General features: G+C 33.5%; 1 protein-coding gene across 1 annotated transcript; it reads right to left on the bottom strand.

The window, feature by feature from the left end:
* Window positions 1-386: 386 nt before the first annotated feature.
* Window positions 387-19,785, bottom strand: LOC132713195 (XK-related protein 4-like; the record flags this gene model as incomplete). The annotated part of the gene is made up of 7 exons (XM_060695681.1): window positions 19,623-19,785; window positions 6,026-6,209; window positions 4,659-4,852; window positions 3,845-4,054; window positions 3,333-3,620; window positions 907-1,073; window positions 387-690 (listed from the first exon to the last, which is right to left on the bottom strand). Coding segments are annotated over exons 1-7 (1,423 nt in total), but the record flags the coding sequence as incomplete, so codon positions are not given.
* Between the last annotated feature and the right edge of the window lie 892 nt (window positions 19,786-20,677).

The raw sequence follows: 20,677 nt of genomic DNA, 5'->3' as shown, positions 1-20,677 counted from the left end.
ATACAAAAAAAAGTGTTTACTGCAAAATTCCAAATTACATCAAGGGCAGTCCACAAGACAATGTGCTTGACTATTTTCTGTGCTTGACAGTAAGAAAAGGGGCATCACACTGTGAAAAGTAACCTGAGAGTTATGTTAAAAAATCACAGAGAACAGAAGTGTGAAGTTTCAACCCATTCAATTCAGTACAGAAACTAACTTGCATGCATAATCATAACCAAAGTGTGATGGGGACACCAATGCCGGGCAGTGTACAAAAACCCTTTTCTTCAAATAGTCGGCTAAAAAATTCTTAACAAAGAACATCATATACATTTCTTTAGCACAATATATATCACTGCAATCAAAGCATATGGATTACATATAAAAGTATTGTTATATTTTACCAAGTAATGGTTTAGCAGCACTATTACTTCCTGTGGATCCTAATGGGGAAACATGCACATCTACAGCTGTCTCCCTACAGGACACCTTCCTCTGTATACTAATGTCAGCACCCTGGTTCTGGCTGTTGATTGTCTGGTTTCCTGATGGTTGTAAGGAAGGATCTAGGTGAGAATCTGGATGTTCAACAAGACCTTCCTTACTGAGGTCCAGAGAGGCACTCAACCAGAGATTGATACGAGCCGACGTCGATGAAACATCAAATATCGATGGATGGTTTCCCTTTGAAGATGTTGTATTTTTCATCTATTGCAAAGAAACAAAATACATTTAAACTACTGCTTTTACCTTAAATAGAAATACAACTTTATGAAACTGATAAATATTTGTGTGTACAATTAAGGAAATTTTGATTATTTTTGAAAAGTAAGTCACATAAACACAATGTTAGTGTATTTAAAAATGAGAATATAATGTCTCCTGAAACAAAATTTGTTGTTTTTATCTGTAACTAAATATTACCGGCTTATCTTGCTGAGGTTTCTTGGTTACCATGCTGGGCTTATACTGGTGTGGAGCAGTGCCAAATGCCAAATTGCCAGGCTTGAGGAAATCTGGTTTCTGACTTGGAATTGGTGCAGGTCCACTTGGATGACAGCATCCATAGTACAATAACATAAATATAGTACCTAGCCAAAATAAAAATATTACACAGTCACTGAATAAAGTATACTGGAGAAAATATGGTTTCTTCAAACAAAGAAAAACAAGAGCTGTCGGTAGGACAGCAACGCTCGACTATTCTTAGTGCTTGATAGTAAAAAAAAATGCTTGATATAGTTACCTCCTCCTGTTTACAGGTTGGGGTCATGATGGTGAACAAGTGTGCAAAGTTTCAAAGCCATATGTCAATGGACTTTGAAAATATTTGAACTATTACAAAAACTTTAACGTAAATTCTAAGTCCAAAAAGGGGCATAATTCTGTCAAAATGCTTGATAGAGTTACCTCCTCCTGTCTACAGGTTGGGGTCATGATGGTGAACAAGTGTGCAAAGTTTCAAAGCCATATGTCAATGGACTTTGAAAATATTTGAACTATTACAAAAACTTTAACGTAAATTCTAAGTCCAACAAGAGCTGTCGGTAGGACAGCAACGCTCGACTATTCTAGTGCTTGATAGTAAAAAATAATGCTTGATACAGTTACCTTCTCCTGTTTACAGGTTGGGGTCATGATGGTGAACTAGTGTGCAAAGTTTTAAAGCCATATGTCAATGGACTTTGAAAATATTTGAACTACTACAAAAACTTTAACATAAATTTTAAGTCGAAAAAGGGGCATAATTTTGTCAAAATACTTGATAGAGTTACCTCCTCCTGTCTACAGGTGTGTGTCATGATGGTGAACAAGTGTGCAAAGGTTCAAAGCCATATGTCAATGGACTTTGAAAATATTTGAACTATTACAAAAACTCAAACTTAAATTCTAAGTCGAAAAAGGGGCATAATTCTGTCAAAATGCTTGATAGAGTTACCTCCTCCTGTCTACAGGTTGGGGTCATGATGGTGAACAAGTGTGCAAAGTTTCAAAGCCATATGTCAATGGACTTTGAAAATATTTGAACTATTACAAAAACTTTAACGTAAATTCTAAGTCCAAAAAGGGGCATAATTCTGTCAAAATGCTTGATAGAGTTACCTCCTCCTGTCTAAAGGTTGGGGTCATGATGGTGAACAAGTGTGCAAAGTTTCAAAGCCATATGTCAATGGACTTTGAAAATATTTGAACTATTACAAAAACTTTAACATAAGTGGTTACGCGGACGCCGACGCTCGGGGTACTACAATAGCTCTACTTATTCAATGAATAGTCGAGCTAAAAATTAACAAATCATGTTTTTTATTGACAATATCATAACCCTGAACCCTCCATTAAAAACTTCAAACCTTTCAAGCCAGACTTACTTCAATAAAACAATGTAATTTTCTAACATGAAAAACTCTGCATTGAAGTGATTAGGACAATCTTTTTATAATACTGAAGTCACATCAAGTTTTAATGAATACCTTCGATACTCTTGATGACTAAGTAGTCAAGTTCACAAACAGCCATAAATCAATCAAAATCTATACAAGAGTACATATTATAATCCCAAAATAAGAGCGTTTCAAGTTATTATACCTTTAGTAATTGTTAAGTTTATTCTGCACACTCAAGATAAACCAAGAATTTTAAAAGCTCACAAATGGCCATTAATCGGTCAAAATCTAAGCTAGAGTTATGAGCCTTCAAAAAATAACCTTAAATCAAATTTCTCAAAGACATAAGTGAAGTTTTAAGCAAACATCTTCAGTGGCTGATATAAATTTTATATTGGTTGAATAACTGATTGGTTGAAGCACAAGAAAATAGGATAGTCTCACTATTCTTTAACAATCAGAAAAGCTGAAAAGATTCTTTAATTGAAATATTAAAGAAGAAAATATTAGAATTTGGACTCTATTCAATAAGGACTGTCAAAGTTTTAGAAAGTCATACTTTTAATTCTGAACACTCTTGATAGGAAACATAAGTGCAGTACCTTTGATAATTAAATTTCATACTTTCTCAAATTGAATGAATATATTATCAAATATGAATTATACATACTAGAGTAACTTGTAAGAAAAAGTACCAAGAATAAGAACTCATTCAAATTCTATTACAATGGATCACAAATGTCAATTATTTCATTTTATTACAATGTTCAGTTGGCTTGTAAGTTGCATCCCCATAGTTGGGGTAATATGGCAGCTTTCTAGCTATACTGTTACAGACAGATTCCAGTTGCCTATCTTTGAGTATAAACACCAACCTTGTGATAGCTAGCTACCTATGTTAAAGGTAATCCAATATTTCCAGTGAATGAGTGCAAACCAAAATCTACAAAATTTTATAAACTGTACCTAAGCCAAAAGCTCCAAATACCACTGAGAAAGCAGTGACATCAAACCAGATAGGCCCACTGTGTGACTTGCACATGTACCATACAGTCATGTATGCTGCAGTCTCTATCAATGCCAGGACATAGTAGAACACCATTCTGTATCTAGAATTGCCATCTTTTAAGTTCAGGAAACAGAATATGTGTATAGCCGCAGCAACTACAGTGAATAGACGACGTTCACATGGCGTTGAACCAAAGTCTGGTTGTAGCTTTATTATCCAGATAAACATTACCACAAAGTGCACACCTGTAATTTAAGCGTAAATTACATGTTATATCATCTTATTTCAAATGTAACAAATATTCTCTGTATAAATGGTTTAACATTGTTTTCTTCACTTTATCAAATGGGCAAAAATCGCAATTTAAACAGTGGTAAGAAATATATTCCATTATACTTAATGGTATGCCAACGTATCCATGAAAACCTGTAGCGCTTAAGAACTTGATAAGTAATAAATTCCGTTTTACCTAATGGTATGCCAACATATCCATGAAAGACTGTAGCAAATAAAACGATAGATACAACACGAGCAGTGACCATTCCTGTCTGCCATATCAAATGTGTTACCATGGAAACAAAGCTTCGCTTGTAAAACTTCTTGTATGCCAAGTGTAAAGCATCTGTATATGCTGTTATTGACCATGACACAGAAAACAGAGAAAATACCATTGAAAATCCTGAAATAGAGGATAAAAATTTACTTAACAAAGCTTTACAAATGAATATTCATTTTGTATGTGTTTATTTAATTGAAGTGTATCCCATATAATATTTTAGGTATACAAGTTGAGGTATCCACCTGGAGTAGCAAACACATAGCTTTATTTTAAATATTTCACAGATATAACACATGAACATGATATCCCTTCCAGTTATCTGGAATTTTTGGCAAGTGAGTTTTTCAAAGCTAACCCCTGGTACAAAAAAACTTTTACCATAATAGCTTTTTAGTATATCACTGCTCAAACCAGTTGCACTTATTTTTGAAGTTGTAACTTGTAAGTGTAAAAATTTGTACCCTGAGATTAGCTGGAAAAAAAAACAACATATATTCAATATATTACCAGATTTATTAGGCCTAGAACTGTTTCCTTCATGCTTGTAGCCCCAAGGAAGGAAGACATATAATGCTGATCAATTCACAATTCAACGCCCAACATATCTATCACACAGATGCAAAGGTTTAAATCTCTTTTCGATAAAAATCACTTATCAAATCATACAATGTCAAAAACATTCAAAAACCATGAATAATACTGTGCACATAGCTCCTCCACTCACCAAGAAGTGTGTTGAAGTTCTGTAGGTTTGACAATACTATGTACAGTTGTAGCACTAACTGTGGAGCAGACTCTATAAAAGTTTCGACCAATCGTAAGATGCTGATGTCATTGATGGCCCTGTAAGCTGCACCTAGATCCTCTCCATTTCCAGACTTCCGGGATTTACGTCCAAGTTGTAACACTTTGAAATATCTACAAACAGAAATAGAATACAAAATGTATACACAAGTTTGTTCTTATTAAAGTCAATTGGTCCATAATGGAATGTCTGTAATACCATAAATAATTATGTTGATAGTATTTATTATCACAGGTGGCAACAAACTGCAAACAAGAGGGCCATCAGCCATGATGGCCCTGAAGTCGCTCACCTGTATATAGGCCCACAGAGCAAGGCCAGTTTAAACCCTAGGGCTTTTATTTGAACAAAATTGGTAGACACCCATTAGAAGATGTTTCATGCTAAACATCTAAGGTCTAGCTTGTTGAGTTATTAAAAAAAAGATTTTTTAAGTTTTTACTATACACATATAGTTAAAAGCAATGACATCCCTAGGGCGGGGCCAGTTTTGACCCCAGGGCTTTTATTTGAACAGACTTTGAAGACACTCACTAGAAGGTGTTTCATGCTTAATATCTAAACTCTAGCTATTTGTTTTTAGTAAAAAAAGATTTTTAAGTTTTTGCTATACACATATAAGGAAAATTAATGTCCCCCGGGGCAGGGCCAATTTTGACCCTAGGGCTTTTATTTGAACAAACTTTGAAGACACTAACTGGAAGATGTTTCATGCTTAATATCTAAACTCTAGCTATTTGGGTTTTTTCAAAGAAGATTTTTTTAAAAAGCTTTTGCAATACACATATAAGGAAAATCAATGACCCCCGGGACAGGGCCAATTTTAACCCCAGGGCTCTTATTTGAACAAATTTGGCATGGAATTAAATTCTTTGAACAATTTTCAAAGGTGACCACCAAAGGAACATTCCTGTGAAGTTTGGATGAAATTGGCTTAGTGGTTTATGAGAAGATGTCATTTAAAGTAAAAGTTTACGGACGCCCTGTCACTTTGTGACAGGTGAGCTAAAAAGGGGCACAATTTTGCACAGATTATCTGTCCCTTTGAAATTGTGTCACAATTTGATATACATACCTGTTTATATGTATACCAAGTTTTAAAAGGAACAGCTTTGATATTTTCTGAGAAAAAAAGTTAAGCTAAGAAATGAGTGTATAAATAATATATATCAAATACTATTTTTACAGTAAAGACATTTATTACAATAATGATATCTTTTTTAATTGAAAAAACTTAATCATTCAAAATAATCATTATGTCCATTAAGTATGAAAAAGTAACTCACCTATGGAGAGGTGCCAGGAAAAGAATATGTACAAAGAGCGAGCCAACAGTGAGTGTTCTGTCGGATACATGCCAGTGAAAGCTGAACACTTGCATTAATAGAGCTGCAAGCGCCACAAAACACAAGCTCAATGACCCCCATACTTGATGTCCTTCTGTGAAGAAATATACTATCAGGGCAATATCTGCAAAAGTAAGAAATGCCATTTTGTCACAAATCATATGCTTTTCAGTGTTTTAGAGATTGGAAGTGCAAAAAACTTTGGGGGCTATGCTCTCAATCTATCCTCTACTTTAGTCTCTCATCCTTTTAATACTGAAGCTTCACATTTTTTTGGTGATTTGGTGATTTTGCTCTTTTAGCTTAATACATTGGAAACTATGCATTAAGAGCTTTTGAGTAATACATGAAGTATTTGAATGCATAAAATTTCAAAATCTGTGTTTACATTAAACTTGTGTACTGATAATTACTGCCGATGTAGAAGATAAATTGAATGTTTGCAAAGAAGTTAGGGTGTTTATTTATTTTGATTTGTGAATATGATTGCCACAGCCAGGTGATAAACCAATTTCAATTATTTTACACATAAATAGAGAGCCTTTATTTAAGATGACACATCATGTGTTTTTTTTTATGCGTTTATTTAAGGTCGCCGCCAGAAAGCCCATATGGGCGACCGTACACTCAAGTCGGGCCATCCTAGAGCGTCCCGCCGAGATTTTTCGTCGATTTTTTTCCAGCTTTATTGGTGGAGGAAGACCCCAGGTGCCCCTCCGGGCATTATTTCAGGCACGAGCGGGCACCTGGGTAGAACCACCGACCTTCCGTAAGCCAGCTGGATGGCTTCCTCACATGAAAGATTTCAACCCGAGTGAGGATCGAACCTACAGCGATGAGGGACCTGTGATCTCAAGTCAGCGACCTTAACCACTCGGCCACGGAGGCATGTGTTTAAAAACATTTAGGTCTTATAGCACTTTAAATTGTGCATCAATTGTCTAGCCAGATTAAAGGATTAACATAATCCAGACATAAGAATTTGCACTTTGCATTAAAACTGCATCAATAGGCAGTTGGTCAAGCATGAAGGTATCAAAATTTAGATTTTGAGTCAACTTGTTCTCCAACAGTGGTCAACTTGACACCTTTTTGGTCAACCCATCCTGTGGTCACTAATTTCTTTGGTCAACTTGTCCACTGCTCAACAGCTATTTTTCTATTTAAAATAGATGATAAATTCTTGTTTTAGTATAGTTTAAGACGTTTACGAGGTGGGTTACAAGAAAAATCCCAAATCTACATGTAAATCAACATTTAGAAATTAGAGTAGTGTCAATATTAATTATGACTGCAACACTGACCAATTTTACTAACACTTAAAGTGATATTACATTGATGCCGGTCTGGGCAACCATCGTCTATATAATGAAAATCCCTGGCACACAATTTGTTGGGCTAAATTTAGAGATGATATTTTGCTATAGGACAAGATTTACATATTTACAGACTGTTCACCCCTCAGACACTTCACCCCAAGACATTTTTGCAGACACTTCACGGTCACCTCTCTTTTTATTATGAAATCTGATTTAGACACTTCACCCCCAATTTTTGGTTTTGTGTTTAAGTTAACATAAATGAAGGTGAAACATGTGAGATGTAATCAAATTATGGCGATTAAAAATATTCATAGTTGATCATATTTAATATGATCATTATTAAATGTAAATCTACCTTTTTTCTAAAATATTATTTTAATTAATAATTGCAATGATAGTTTCACCGATTAATGTAACTTAAATTTTATCACTCATTTGAAGGGTGTGATTATTTTTTTCATAGATATATGATGATACCTTAATCCCTTTCACATATACATTGTACTTTAATCCCTTTCACACTTCCTTTGTTCTTTAATTGACATATATACTACCTTAAAGGTTTACCATTTAGGTTGACTGTTACACATGTATACATTTCTGTATATCAGTTATATAGCTGCATGTTTATTGATTTTTTTTCTATTTATGTGTTTTAATTGTCTTTCATGTCAATAACTCATGTTTACATGTTGTAATAAATTCACGTTACAATTCATTATTCATTTATGTTACCAATACCTATAAAAATTTTAATTGCTCTTACAATATATTTCATAATGAGTAAATGTATGGTAACTATAGTTTAAATGGTCTTCAGGTCTTAGATGGTATAATATTATATTTAAATGTTATATATATATATAATTGAAATACTTACTCTATCAATTGACTGATAGTTCAGCAATTTGTCAATATTAGATTGTGAAAAGGGGATTTAAAATTTGAACAGTGGTGAAAAACAAGAACTGTCGGAGGACAGTAACGCTCGACTATTCGAAAAGTTGTCACAAGGGTGTTTCATTGAGTATAATAATGCTTACCTATAATGAATACATAAAATTGTCCGAAAGGTACAAACCCTTCAGTAGTTATGGAGATACCAGCTTACAAGCAAAAATTTACCTAGAATTTCTAAGTCGAAAAAGGGGCATAATTATGTAAAAAAGCAAATCAGAGTCATGGGACTTTTGCCAATCATCTAAGATAATCACAGACAACAAGAGTGTGAAGTTTCAATCCATTCCCTTCAGTAGTTATGGAGATACCAGCTTACACGCAAAAACTTAACCAAGAATTTCTAAGTCAAAAAAGGGGCATAATTATGCAAAAAAGCAAATCAGAGTTATGAGACTTGAGCCAATCATCTTAGATAATCACAGAGAACAAGTGTGTGAAGTTTCAATCCATTCCTTTTAGTAGTTATGGAGATACCAGCTTACAGGCAAAAACTTAACCAAGAATTTCTAAGTAGAAAAAGGGGCATAATTATGTAAAAAAGCAAATTAGTTATGGGACTTTTGCCAATCATCTAAGATAATCACGGACAACAAGAGTGTGAAGTTTCAATCCATTCCCTTCAGTAGTTATGGAGTAAAAATACATGCTATCTTAATAACCTTTCAAAACTTTAATGCCGCGATAGATGAAAGAAAAAAATGCTAAAAACGGCATTAAGTTTTGGAAGACAAAACCACAGATATATATATAAATCTTATAGTTAGCTCCATGACAAAACCAACAGCCAACACTGCATGGGGCGGCTTCCTCCATCAGGTCTAGTATATTGCCAGATTAGTGCATGATGCACCAATATGTGTATGATGCACTAATTGGTGTATTTTATGATGCACCAATTGGTGTACCAGACTATCATTCAAATCTATGAAGACCCATTATTTTGTAAATATAGCAGTGTGAATTGTGGCACCTGCACTTACTATAGATAATATTCATAGAAATATCCTGAAACAAAAGATATTGATGTAAACACTGGCAATTCTTGCACTTTTTTGAAAAACTGAATGATACACTAATTGGTGCATCCCAAAATTGAAAGTGGTTATTTTTTTACTTTCCAGTCAAGAGACAATTTTAAAACTAAGTATACCAGATCAGAATAATAACTAGATATGAAATATGGAAATGAATTTATGTCTGAAAGATACAATTTTTCAGTGGATGAAAACATTAAAATCTCCTAAAGTTCATTTAGATCAGAAGTTGTGTTTATTCTTTGTCAATAAAACAGACTATTACCAATGTTATGTTCAGGTGCCAAAACATGATTATAAATAAACAACAAATTATAAACAGAAACGCATTTATCAAAACTTTTATTCACCGATCAGTGTATGATTAAATACATCAATTTGTGTATTATGTACCAATTTGTGCATCATACACTAATCTGGCGATATACTACATGTATCGTGGACTAACCAGTTCTCAAACCTCTAAGCATTCAAGAGGTCTTATAATGTGAATAAAAATATATCTTTATAAAAATTCTTTACATATGTACACTTTAATCTTTATGTAACATTTCTGTAAAATTTGACTGAAATTCAACTATTAAAAGAGCTCGATTTCCAACTTGGAATAGCACAACCCTCTGTTTTAAAACTAACATGGCCTCTTAAAATAAAGAACCTAATCTCAAACCCCTTCAAGTATCTCTAAAATTCTACTGTTTAGTTTAGTCAATGAAGTGATTGTTATATGACTATCACATGACAATGAAGTACCCTACACAATGCAGTTACCTGCTTTAAGATATTTTGTCTATAATATTCATTTTCACAAATAGTTAATGGTGTATTAATGGGACTTACAAAGGTAATAGCAATTTGTATGAAATTACGCTAAGTAATAAAATATGTTATGTAAATATTTGTTGGGATCACCTAAAACCCGTGACAATATCTAATTCCGTGACGACCGTGACGACATAAATCCGTGACATGTACCTAAAATCCGTGACACACTGAATTTACCGTGATATATAATGCAAGGCACTAAATACCGTGACGAACTATATTCGCCGTTATTCGTCTGTCATGAAGGGTAGCTAAAACCCGTGACGATGCAACTTATCCTAATGATAATGATTCTTTTTTTCTTTTTTTTCTTCAGTTAATGAAAACATAACATTATGACATGTAATGAATTAAAATCCGTGACACACTGAATTTACCGTGATATATAATGCAAGGCACTAAATACCGTGACGAACTATATTCGCCGTTATTCGTCTGTCATGAAGTGTAGCTAAAACCCGTGACGATGCAACTTATCCTAATGATAATGATTCTTTTTTTCTTTTTTTCTTCATTTAATGAAAACATAACATTATGACATGTGATGATCGAATTAAGGGAAATGAGTAAAACAAGTGACGATAAAGTACAGTATTAAATTTATTTTAAATTTAAACTAAAGTTTTAAAGTATATATTATACATTGTACACTACATGCGTTTTTTTCGTCGTATGTTTCTCTTTTGGGGGTGTGTACATTTTGTACAGAAATATGGAATGTCATCACCAGGAATGTCATCTTTTTGTAGACCCTCACATTCTGGATGGTACCATATTTTGCATTTATTGCAAACAACATACAAACCATCTTCTGGCATTCGGCAAGAACAAAACACCTTAAGAAATGCCGTGTATCTGACACCATTCGGGTGCTCGAGCGACCGGGTGCCAGCGGGAAATGGCACAAGCTTACCCTTTTCCAAACATTGAATCAGGTGACCACGAAGCAGTTCTACGTCATACCTTTGGGTGCAGGGATCTATACCGTTGGCTTCCGCAGTTGCGTTTGCAATTGCATAGAGACCACAGTCATTGCCGTTTTCCTGGAATGCACAGTCCATAAAATTCAACAATATTTTATCATTCTTTTTTGGTGGGGTATCTTTTCTAAGTAAATTGCAAATAACTTGCTGGGTAGAAAAACTTAGTGATGTGAAACCTGAATCATAAATTTTTACTTCCGACTTGTTATTTGTTTTCATAGTGGATAATGTCAGCCAATGTGACCCACCCTGTTCTGGCGTTCTGTTGACGATCTGAATGAAATTTCCAAAAGCACGAGTAAACGTTAGAGTTGCTGCATTTAGGCAACTGTCCAGCCCCCATATATGTGGGAACTGTGTCTTTAGAAGAGACATCGCCGCATCAATCAACCGATCATTTAACCACTCTGTTGGTGAATACAGGATACTTTTTTCTTCGTCCTTAAGTTTAATCTGCCCAATATCTAGCCATTCTGGTCCACTTACCGATGTGTTGGACTGTACTGGCTCTCCTGGTTCAATATTCTGTTCAATATATATAGTATACGATGGTTCTTCCGGCGGCTGAGTCGTCACGGATTTTTCCTCCTGGTCCCGAGTTGGTACTGTCACGGGTGAATCTAATTTCCGTGACGACCTATATATTAATAGCATTTCAATAAACAAATTCATTTATATATATATTTAGGAAGTGGCTAGCCGTACGGGCCCGTACGGCTAGCCAAAAGTTCTAGCCGTACGTGAGTCACGTATGACTAGCCAGGACACACTGTATTGGCTAGCCGTACGGCACTTTTCAAAAATATATGGAAGGCGAAAGTGCATATGTTAATTATGACTTTAAGCGAGGATTTTAGCCAAGAATGTTTACTTTTTAGAGATTAATCGACGTGTTGGCTACAGTAAAGTGTACTTTGTCTTCTCAAGACGTCGAGAAAAAATAGCGTTTGGTTGCAGTTAAATAACATCAATTGAAATAGTTTACAAAATTTTGATAATAATCCTTTTTTGTTTCATTAAGTTTTTGAATTGAAAAAAAAAACAAAAAAAAACAAGAAAACAAAAAAACACCAAAAATAATTGTTGTTGGGCTCTAGCTGATAATTGCGTCAATTACCGACGGTATAGAAGTTTGTCCATCGTTCATCATTAACACGGATTTATATTACAATGTTATTATATATTATTTGTAATATAAATCCGTGATCATTAAGGAATGTTTGCATTTTTAAATTATTTTTCCTTTTCACAGTTTTTTTTTAAATATTCTTTTTATTTATTTATTTATTTCCCTCCGATCATTATTTATTCGATCCATGTGCTTAACAGATTTAACAATTCATCTTTCATACAAATCATAAGCATGAAAATGAAGGACGTTATAACATGCAACTTTGACACTTAATTTTATTAAGATAGATTATACAATGCTTACTCGTATTCATTTTTTTTTTTTTGCAAAATTACGGAGCATCTTTATTAAAGTGAACACACTAGCTAGGACAAATGCGGAGATTTGATTAAAATCGCCGTTTAAAGACACAAAATAACATATGCATTCTCGACTTTCATATAATTTTGAAAAGTGCCGTACGGCTAGCCAATACAGTGTGTCCAGGCTAGTCGTACGTGACTCACGTACGGCTAGAACTTTTGGCTAGCCGTACGGGCCCGTACGGCTAGCCACTTCCATATATTTAATCATTTTGTATAAAAACTAGATTATTATAGTAGTAGGGGGGAAAGTAATCAATACAAACAGAACAGAACATAAACTTTATTTGAAAATTTTAATTACACAAACAAACAATTATTAGTCATATATAGATAATATTTTATTTGAATGATTAAGAAGCAAGACACAAAACAATACCGCCAATTAGCATAAAGTATAACCAGTTAATTAGTTACACTTATGTATAGTTTAATAAAGATCAAAAGAGAATGTTTTCTAAGGAAAAATTGTAAGTTACTTTCTTAATCCAGAAGTTTTAGTGGTTTGTTTTATAAGTAAGTAACCGGCCTTTATTGTTTGTAACACCTTTAAAAACATTAACGTATATCTAAATCGTTCAAGAGACCAAAAGATAATAAATAATTATTCAAATGATTAAAGTTTCATAATTGTTTAATTGTAATTCAATTTATTATTGTTGATCAATCAAGCAAAACACTATATTTGGGCCGAAACGTCTCACGGAAAAGCGCCGAAACGTCCAGGGGCCGATTTTTCGACTGGGGCCGATTTGGTTTGGGGCCGAAACGTCCTGTTTGCGGATAGCTAAGGAGGGTATAGATGGATACTGAAAATAAGCTATTTTCGCGAAAATAAGATCGCGGACACGAAAATAAGATTTATTTTTGAAATAGTGCAATTATCTGTTTGAATAATTGTCATTGAATGATTTTACAGCAAATTAAAATTTCAGAACAAAAAAAAAATATTTTAAAAAGTGATGATTGAGACGAAAATATTCTCAAGAAAATAGCTCAAATTGCAGTGTAAAGTGAAAATAAGATCGGGTCTACGAAAATAAGATTTATATTTGATATAATGTATTTAAACGTATTTTTGTTGTTAATAATTAATTTGTATGAATGAAATAATAAATTTCAGAACCAAAAGATAATTTAAATGTGAAGTTTGAGCCCAAAATACCATCGTATGAAAATAGCTTAAATTGCCGTGTAAAGCGAAAATAAAATCGGGTCTACGAAAATAAGATTTATTCTTGATATAATGTATTAAAACATATTTTTTTGGTGTTATCAAATGATTTGTAAAAATGAAATAATAAAGATCTTATTTTCGTGCAGATATATCAATTCATACAGTAATTTTTTTTACAGATCATATTTTCGTATAGATCACATTTTCAATAGGATCTTATTTTTGTACATATAGTATTTTCATGCAGGTATTTTTTTAAACATTGTCATTTTCGTATAATTATCTTATTTTGGCAAAAATCATATTTTCAATTAAATCTTGTTTTTGTACAAATATCAGTTTATACAGGTTTTAATTGTTTACAGATCTTATTTTCGTATTGATCATCATGATTTTCAATTGGATCTTATTTTCGTGCAAGATTAAGTATTTTCATACATATATCATTTTCATACAGGTATTATTTACTAAGAGGTCTTATTTTTGTATAACCTTATTTTCGTATGTACATATTTTTCATACTTACAGATCTTATTAACGTAGAGTATTGTATAGATTTTATTTTTGTACATATTTTATATAGTTAGCAACCACTCCCGATCGATAAATCAATGGCTTATCAGCTGGAATTTTGAAGAAATTTAATACCTACTTGACTTTCTTTTATCATAACTTTTTTATTTCTTAAAATATTTCAAAACTATAAAATCCTAAAAAAAATACACTTTCATTCTTAGTCTCTTTCTATAAATTAAAATAATTTATACTTTCGTTCTTAGTCTCTTTCTATAAATTAAACTAATTTATAGAAAGAGACTAAGAACGAAAGTGTATTTTTTTTTAGGATTTTATTGTTTTGTATCAACAAAATGGAACAATTATATTTATATCACATAATATATCACATAAAATAATTAATTGACAGCAACTTGAAGCTCTGATGCCAGTGGTGTCATATCCAACAGGCATGCTGACTGTATTAAACAGATGTTGAACTGGTCAGATATACTTTTCTTTTCAACAGAACCATTCAATGCATAAATGAGCATATTCAGATATAGTTTTTTTACCATTTGTGTAAAACACACCATACAATGATAAATATATATGTTTTTGCCTTTGATTTGTTTAATTGGGTTTTACATCACCAGGGTTTTACGGGACGCAGAATTTATGCGTCCATATACGCATAAATTTTGACATGTACGCATATAAGTTATCCACTTGCGTCCAAGTGTACGCACAAAAATAATCCTAGACAATAGATATTATTGTTTCTGGCCCGACTTGATTTTATCTCTTTCTTCTCGAAGCTCACAAAATTCCATTTAAATCTTCCGGGTACATCGGCAGACTTATTTAACGTTACGCATATAGGTAACCCGAAGAACTCGAGAGATATAGAAGTTAAATTTGTTTCGGTCCTCCTCAGATTTGAAGGAATAGAAAGCACGGGCCGAAAAATGCAGGTAGGTCAATTATCTGATGGAAAACCGAGGGATTTATAAAGTTTAATAAAACTAGTTTATTTTCGGATACTGACAATTGTTCGGATGTTTTGACAAGGTAGTGAATTCTAGTTGTTTAGCTTTTAGTGGGATCACCTAAAACCCGTGACAATATCTTAATTCCGTACGACCGTGACGACATTAAATCCGTTGACATGTACCTAAAATCCGTGACACACTGAATTTACCGTGATATATAATGCAAGGCACTAAATTACCGTGACGAACTATATTCGCCGTTATTCGTCTGTCATGAAGGGTAGCTAAAAACCCGTGACGATGCAACTTATCCTAATGATAATGATTCTTTTTTTCTTTTTTTTCTTCAGTTAATGAAACATAACATTATGACATTAATGAATTAAAATCCGTGACACACTAATTTACCGTGATATATAATTGCAAGGCACTAAATACCGTGACGAACTATATTCGCCGTTATTCGTCTGTCATGAAGTGTAGCTAAAACCCGTGACGATGCAACTTATCCTAATGATAATGATTCTTTTTTTTTCTTTTTTTCTTCATTTAATGAAAACATAACATTATGACATGTGATGACTCGAATTAAGGGAAATGAGTAAAACAAGTGACGATAAAGTACAGTATTAAATTTATTTTAAATTTTAAACTAAAGTTTTAAAAGTATATATTATACATTGTTACACTACATTCGTTTTTTTTTCGTCGTATGTTTCTCTTTTGGGGGTGTGTACATTTTGTACAGAAATATGGAATGTCATCACCAGGAAATGTCATCTCTTTTTTTAGACCCTCACATTCTGGATGGTACCATATTTTTGCATTTATTGCAAACAACATACAAACCATCTTCTGGGCATTCGGCAAAGAACAAAACACCTTAAAGAAATTGCCGTGTATCTGAACACTTTCGGGTGCTCGAGCGACCGGGTGCCAGCGGGGGAAATGGCACAAGCTTACCCTTTTCCAAAACATTTGAATCAGGTGACCACGAAGCAGTTCTACGTCATACCTTTTGGGTACAGGGGATCTATACCGTTGGCTTCCGCAGTTGCGTTTGCAATATGCATAGAGACCACAGTCATTGCCGTTTTCCTGGAATGCACAGTCCATAAAATTCAACAATATTTTATCAATTCTTTTTTGTGGGGTATCTTTTCTAAGTAAATTGCAAATAACTTGCTGGGTAGAAAAACTTAGTGATGTGAAACCTGAATCATAAATTTTACTTCCGACTTGTTATTTGTTTCATAGTGGATAATGTCAGCCAATTGACCCACCCTGTTTGGCCGTTCTGTTGACGATCTGAATGAAATTTTCCAAAAGCAACGAGTAAACGTTAGAGTTGCTGCATTTAGGCAACTGTCCCAGCCCCCATATGTGTGGAACTGTGTCTTTAGAAGAGACATCGCTCGCATCAATCAACCCCGATCATTTAACCACTCTGTTGGTGAAAATACAGGATACTTTTTTCTTCGTCCTTAAGTTTAATCTGCCCAATATCTAGCATTCTGGTCACTTACCGATGTGTTGGACTGTACTGGCTCTCCTGGTTCAATATTTCTGTTCAAAGTATATATAGTATACGATGGTTCTTCCGGCGGCTGAGTCGTCACGGATTTTTCCTCCTTAGGTCCCGAGTTGGTACTGTCACGGGTGAATCTAATTTCAACGTGACGACTGAATCGTCACGGGTTTTTTCGACTTCATCCGTCACGGGTAATTTCCGAGATGGCTGTATTTTCACGGGTTTTTCAATTCTCCCGTGAATTTTTTGTCCAGGGGAAATTATGTAATCCCAAAATCATCTTGTCTAGGTCGTTTTCTTCCTGCTTTTTTCTTTTCATCTAAACCTCTAAGTGTTGTTAGGGTTGGGTTTTGTTTTTCAAGTTCACTTCCATACCTATAGATTTCTTAAAAACAGCTATTAAAATGATAGCAATGCGTGTTTCCACCGACGAACATGAACTCGGGGAATAGTGTTACAACCCGAGCCTTGTCCATCCTGTCCTAATATCGTAAATGTACCTAGCCTTGGAGCGAAACGATTCTATCATTTTTTTAGTAAGTTCATCGGCGCGTGAGAAGTTAATATCAATCTTTGGGATATTTGGTTCTGGAATGTGCGTCATTTTCTGCATTAGAGACAAATTGGTTTTCACGAATGCCATTTACAATATCTTCTGTTGTGAAACTGTAAAAATTGATAATTTCTGCAGAGATCAATTTTAGCTGAAATGTATTAGGTTTTAAAGTGTAGGTACCAATGCCTGCGCGACCACGAGTAAATTTCTTTAAGATTAAATATTGATGAAGACGTAGAAATGACAATACTACCACATCTGCTGGGGCTTTCTTTCCATTTATTGAGTTGTTTAAATACTTTGTTCATACTTTCGCTCTTGAATTTGGAGTAAATGCCCACTGTATGGGTCGTACTTTTGTAATTTTTTCTATTGCCCATTTTGAAACCCTTCCCAAGTTGAGGTAATATTCTTTTTTCAAAAATACTTTTCGAAATTGTTTTCATCCCAGGCTTGTATTTAATTCGGCAATTCAAATCCATACCGTTCATCTCTGGAATTCTTCCAAATATAAATCGAATAGATCCTTTATTAAGCTAGAACTTCTTGAGTTGGAAAATCCTATGTTCAGTCAGCCATCTTCCAATGATTCATTTAGTATGTGGTTCCAAACATCTCACATCAACAAGTGTTGGAACAACAAGACATGGCATTCATGATCCCCTGTTCACCGTCTGTGACACATAGCAAACAAGCGTTTTTGGAAGTCTTTATTTTCTTTTAAAAAAATTGCAATAATAATTCGTGGTGTTTTGGAATTTGCGCTCATGCAAGCATAAAATATTGCTGGGCATGCATGGCATTTCCTTAAAAGAATATGTCTAAATATCCAGCGTAGATACGTAGAAATCCCCCAATTGAAAAGTTGTGTCATAGCTGAGGCACTGACTTTCATTGTCAAGGTAAAGAACTCTTTCCAGTTCTTCGAAAACATAAGTTTATGTCCGCCATATTACAAACTAAATTTGGAAAAGTATTGATTACCCTGAATGAACTGATTGCTTGTTGTCTCTAGCTAAAGCATGCAGATTGTAGATAAGGCATCACGAGATATTCTAAGTTCTGTGTTTCCTTTTATGTCGCAGATTTTTGGATTTGTTTTTTAAGTCCCTTGGCTGTTCGTCGTTGTCATGAATTTCTTTCTTATAAAACTAAAAATTCGGAATCCTCCGATTTTTGTTTTAAATTAGCCATTTTTCTAGACTGCTTGGCTTTGATCTTTAAAAACAGGGCGTTCCTGGTTTTTTGAATTTCCATGGGACATCGGCTGTGAGATTTGTTTCATTGCCGATGTATTGAATAACAAAAGGACCGTTAATGCTTTCAGGTTCATGGTAAACAAAAAATTTAACAAATTCTTTCGATGCCCCATTCTCGGTATGTATATAAAAAAAATTTTTTTTTTTAAACCGCGGATTTTTTGCGTGGAAGACCCACAGTGCCTTGGTTTATCCAACGATGTCCGTCAGCTTCTCGCCAATCCTGTGCTTTAGACCGTCCCCCTTTAAAAATCCACGTTTTCGCCACCTCTTGGTCTAAAAGGAAGCGCCGATATCGGCGGTTCGGAATCGGGCCGTATAAGACGTAGAATTTTGGTCTGTTACTCAATGAACATTTAATTCTATGTTTCTTACCCGATCTTAACTGACGGCTTTTTACTAGTCAAAATCACGTGACGTTATTGTAATATAAAGTTGTTGATCGCAATGTATAGTAATGTAAATTAAAAAGATAAAACTAAAATAATCATTTTCATAAAATCAAATAAAATCTTTAGTAACTTATATTTAAATAAATAATCTAACTTAACCAAGCAAAAAATAACAAAACCCGTGACATAACCCGGACAGTAAATTTTATATTTTTTCCGTGATGATTGCCGTCACGGACGTCACGGGCGTCACGGGTTTTAGGTATATTCTGATATTTGTTTTCTATGCACTGTTTTCATTTGACACACTCAGCAGACATGTCTGTCAGAAACAAAAGCTTTTATGCACAACAAAGTTCAGGACATCATAGTCACTTCTAGTAAAAAAATAACAGCACATGAATGAAAGGTTTGAGAATAGGTTGGGTGTGAGATTAGGTACTTATACGATACTAGACCTGTCCATACACAAATAACAAATTATCAAACAATGAACATACTGTAACACGTCAATTACCTGTAGCAACATCTGCAATGTAAGTACAAGTTGAAATGAACGCTAAAAAGTAATCATAAAAAGTAAAACGAGGCATTTTAAAACATTTTCTGAGCAAAGGTTTCACATTTTACACAACATCATGCCATTTTCGCAAGTATATTTTGTTTTTGAAATTGGCGGATATCACGCCAGTTACCGTTGAAAACGAGATTATCAATTTTAGAATTTGAACACCACTAAATCGGTACGTTACGATACCGAAATCAACTTGATTTCGGTAAAGTTACCGAAATCAACTTTTCATTACCGAAATCAACTTATAAAATCTCAATTAAGCGTTTTATTATATTTTTTCATTATAATATATTACAATAGGTTACGTTTGACTTTCATGCAAAATATCAGTTCGAGATAATTATTAATAATGAAATTAGAAAAACAAATAACTAAATATCAAGATTATTCCTGATTTTTGTCACGAGCCGAAATATATGTTACAATTACCGAAATCGACTTGTAAAATTACAATTAAGCGTTCTATTATATTTTTTTCATTATAATATATTACAATAGGTTTAGTTTGACCTTCATGCAAAAAAATCAGATCGAAATAATAATAATTATGAAATTAGAAAACAAAAAACTAAATATCAAGATTATTTGCCCTGATTTGTCACGAACCGAAATATATGTTACAATACCAAAAATGACTTGTAAAAGTTTAAAAATAAACATTTTGATAGATCTTGTTTAATTAATTAATATAAAATCATTTCAAAGCTGAACCATAAACAAAGGAAAAACTAATATTTAAATTATAAAAATGATGATTTTATAGACGGATGATATATTATATCATATTACTTCCCTGTTATTAATGTGTTGCATTACCGAAATCAAATCAGATTTCATTTCAAAGATGGAACAACCCCTAAAATTATTTGCATGAATTTCAGAAGTCTATGAAAAAAGGTATTTGAGTGAGTTTAAATTATGAATTCATATCGCTTATTTTTAATTTTTAGATTTTCCCTTTTAGTCAGATAACTTAGCAGCGTATCATCTCTTTGATG

The sequence above is a fragment of the Ruditapes philippinarum genome, unplaced genomic scaffold (genome assembly GCF_026571515.1).
Source record: "Ruditapes philippinarum isolate M1 unplaced genomic scaffold, ASM2657151v2 ctg13370_1_1_1_1, whole genome shotgun sequence".
In the NCBI taxonomy this organism is placed as follows: Eukaryota; Metazoa; Mollusca; class Bivalvia; order Venerida; family Veneridae; genus Ruditapes; species Ruditapes philippinarum.
The sequence above is the reverse complement of the archived record's forward strand: the minus strand, read 5'-3'. Positions and strand labels throughout refer to the sequence as shown.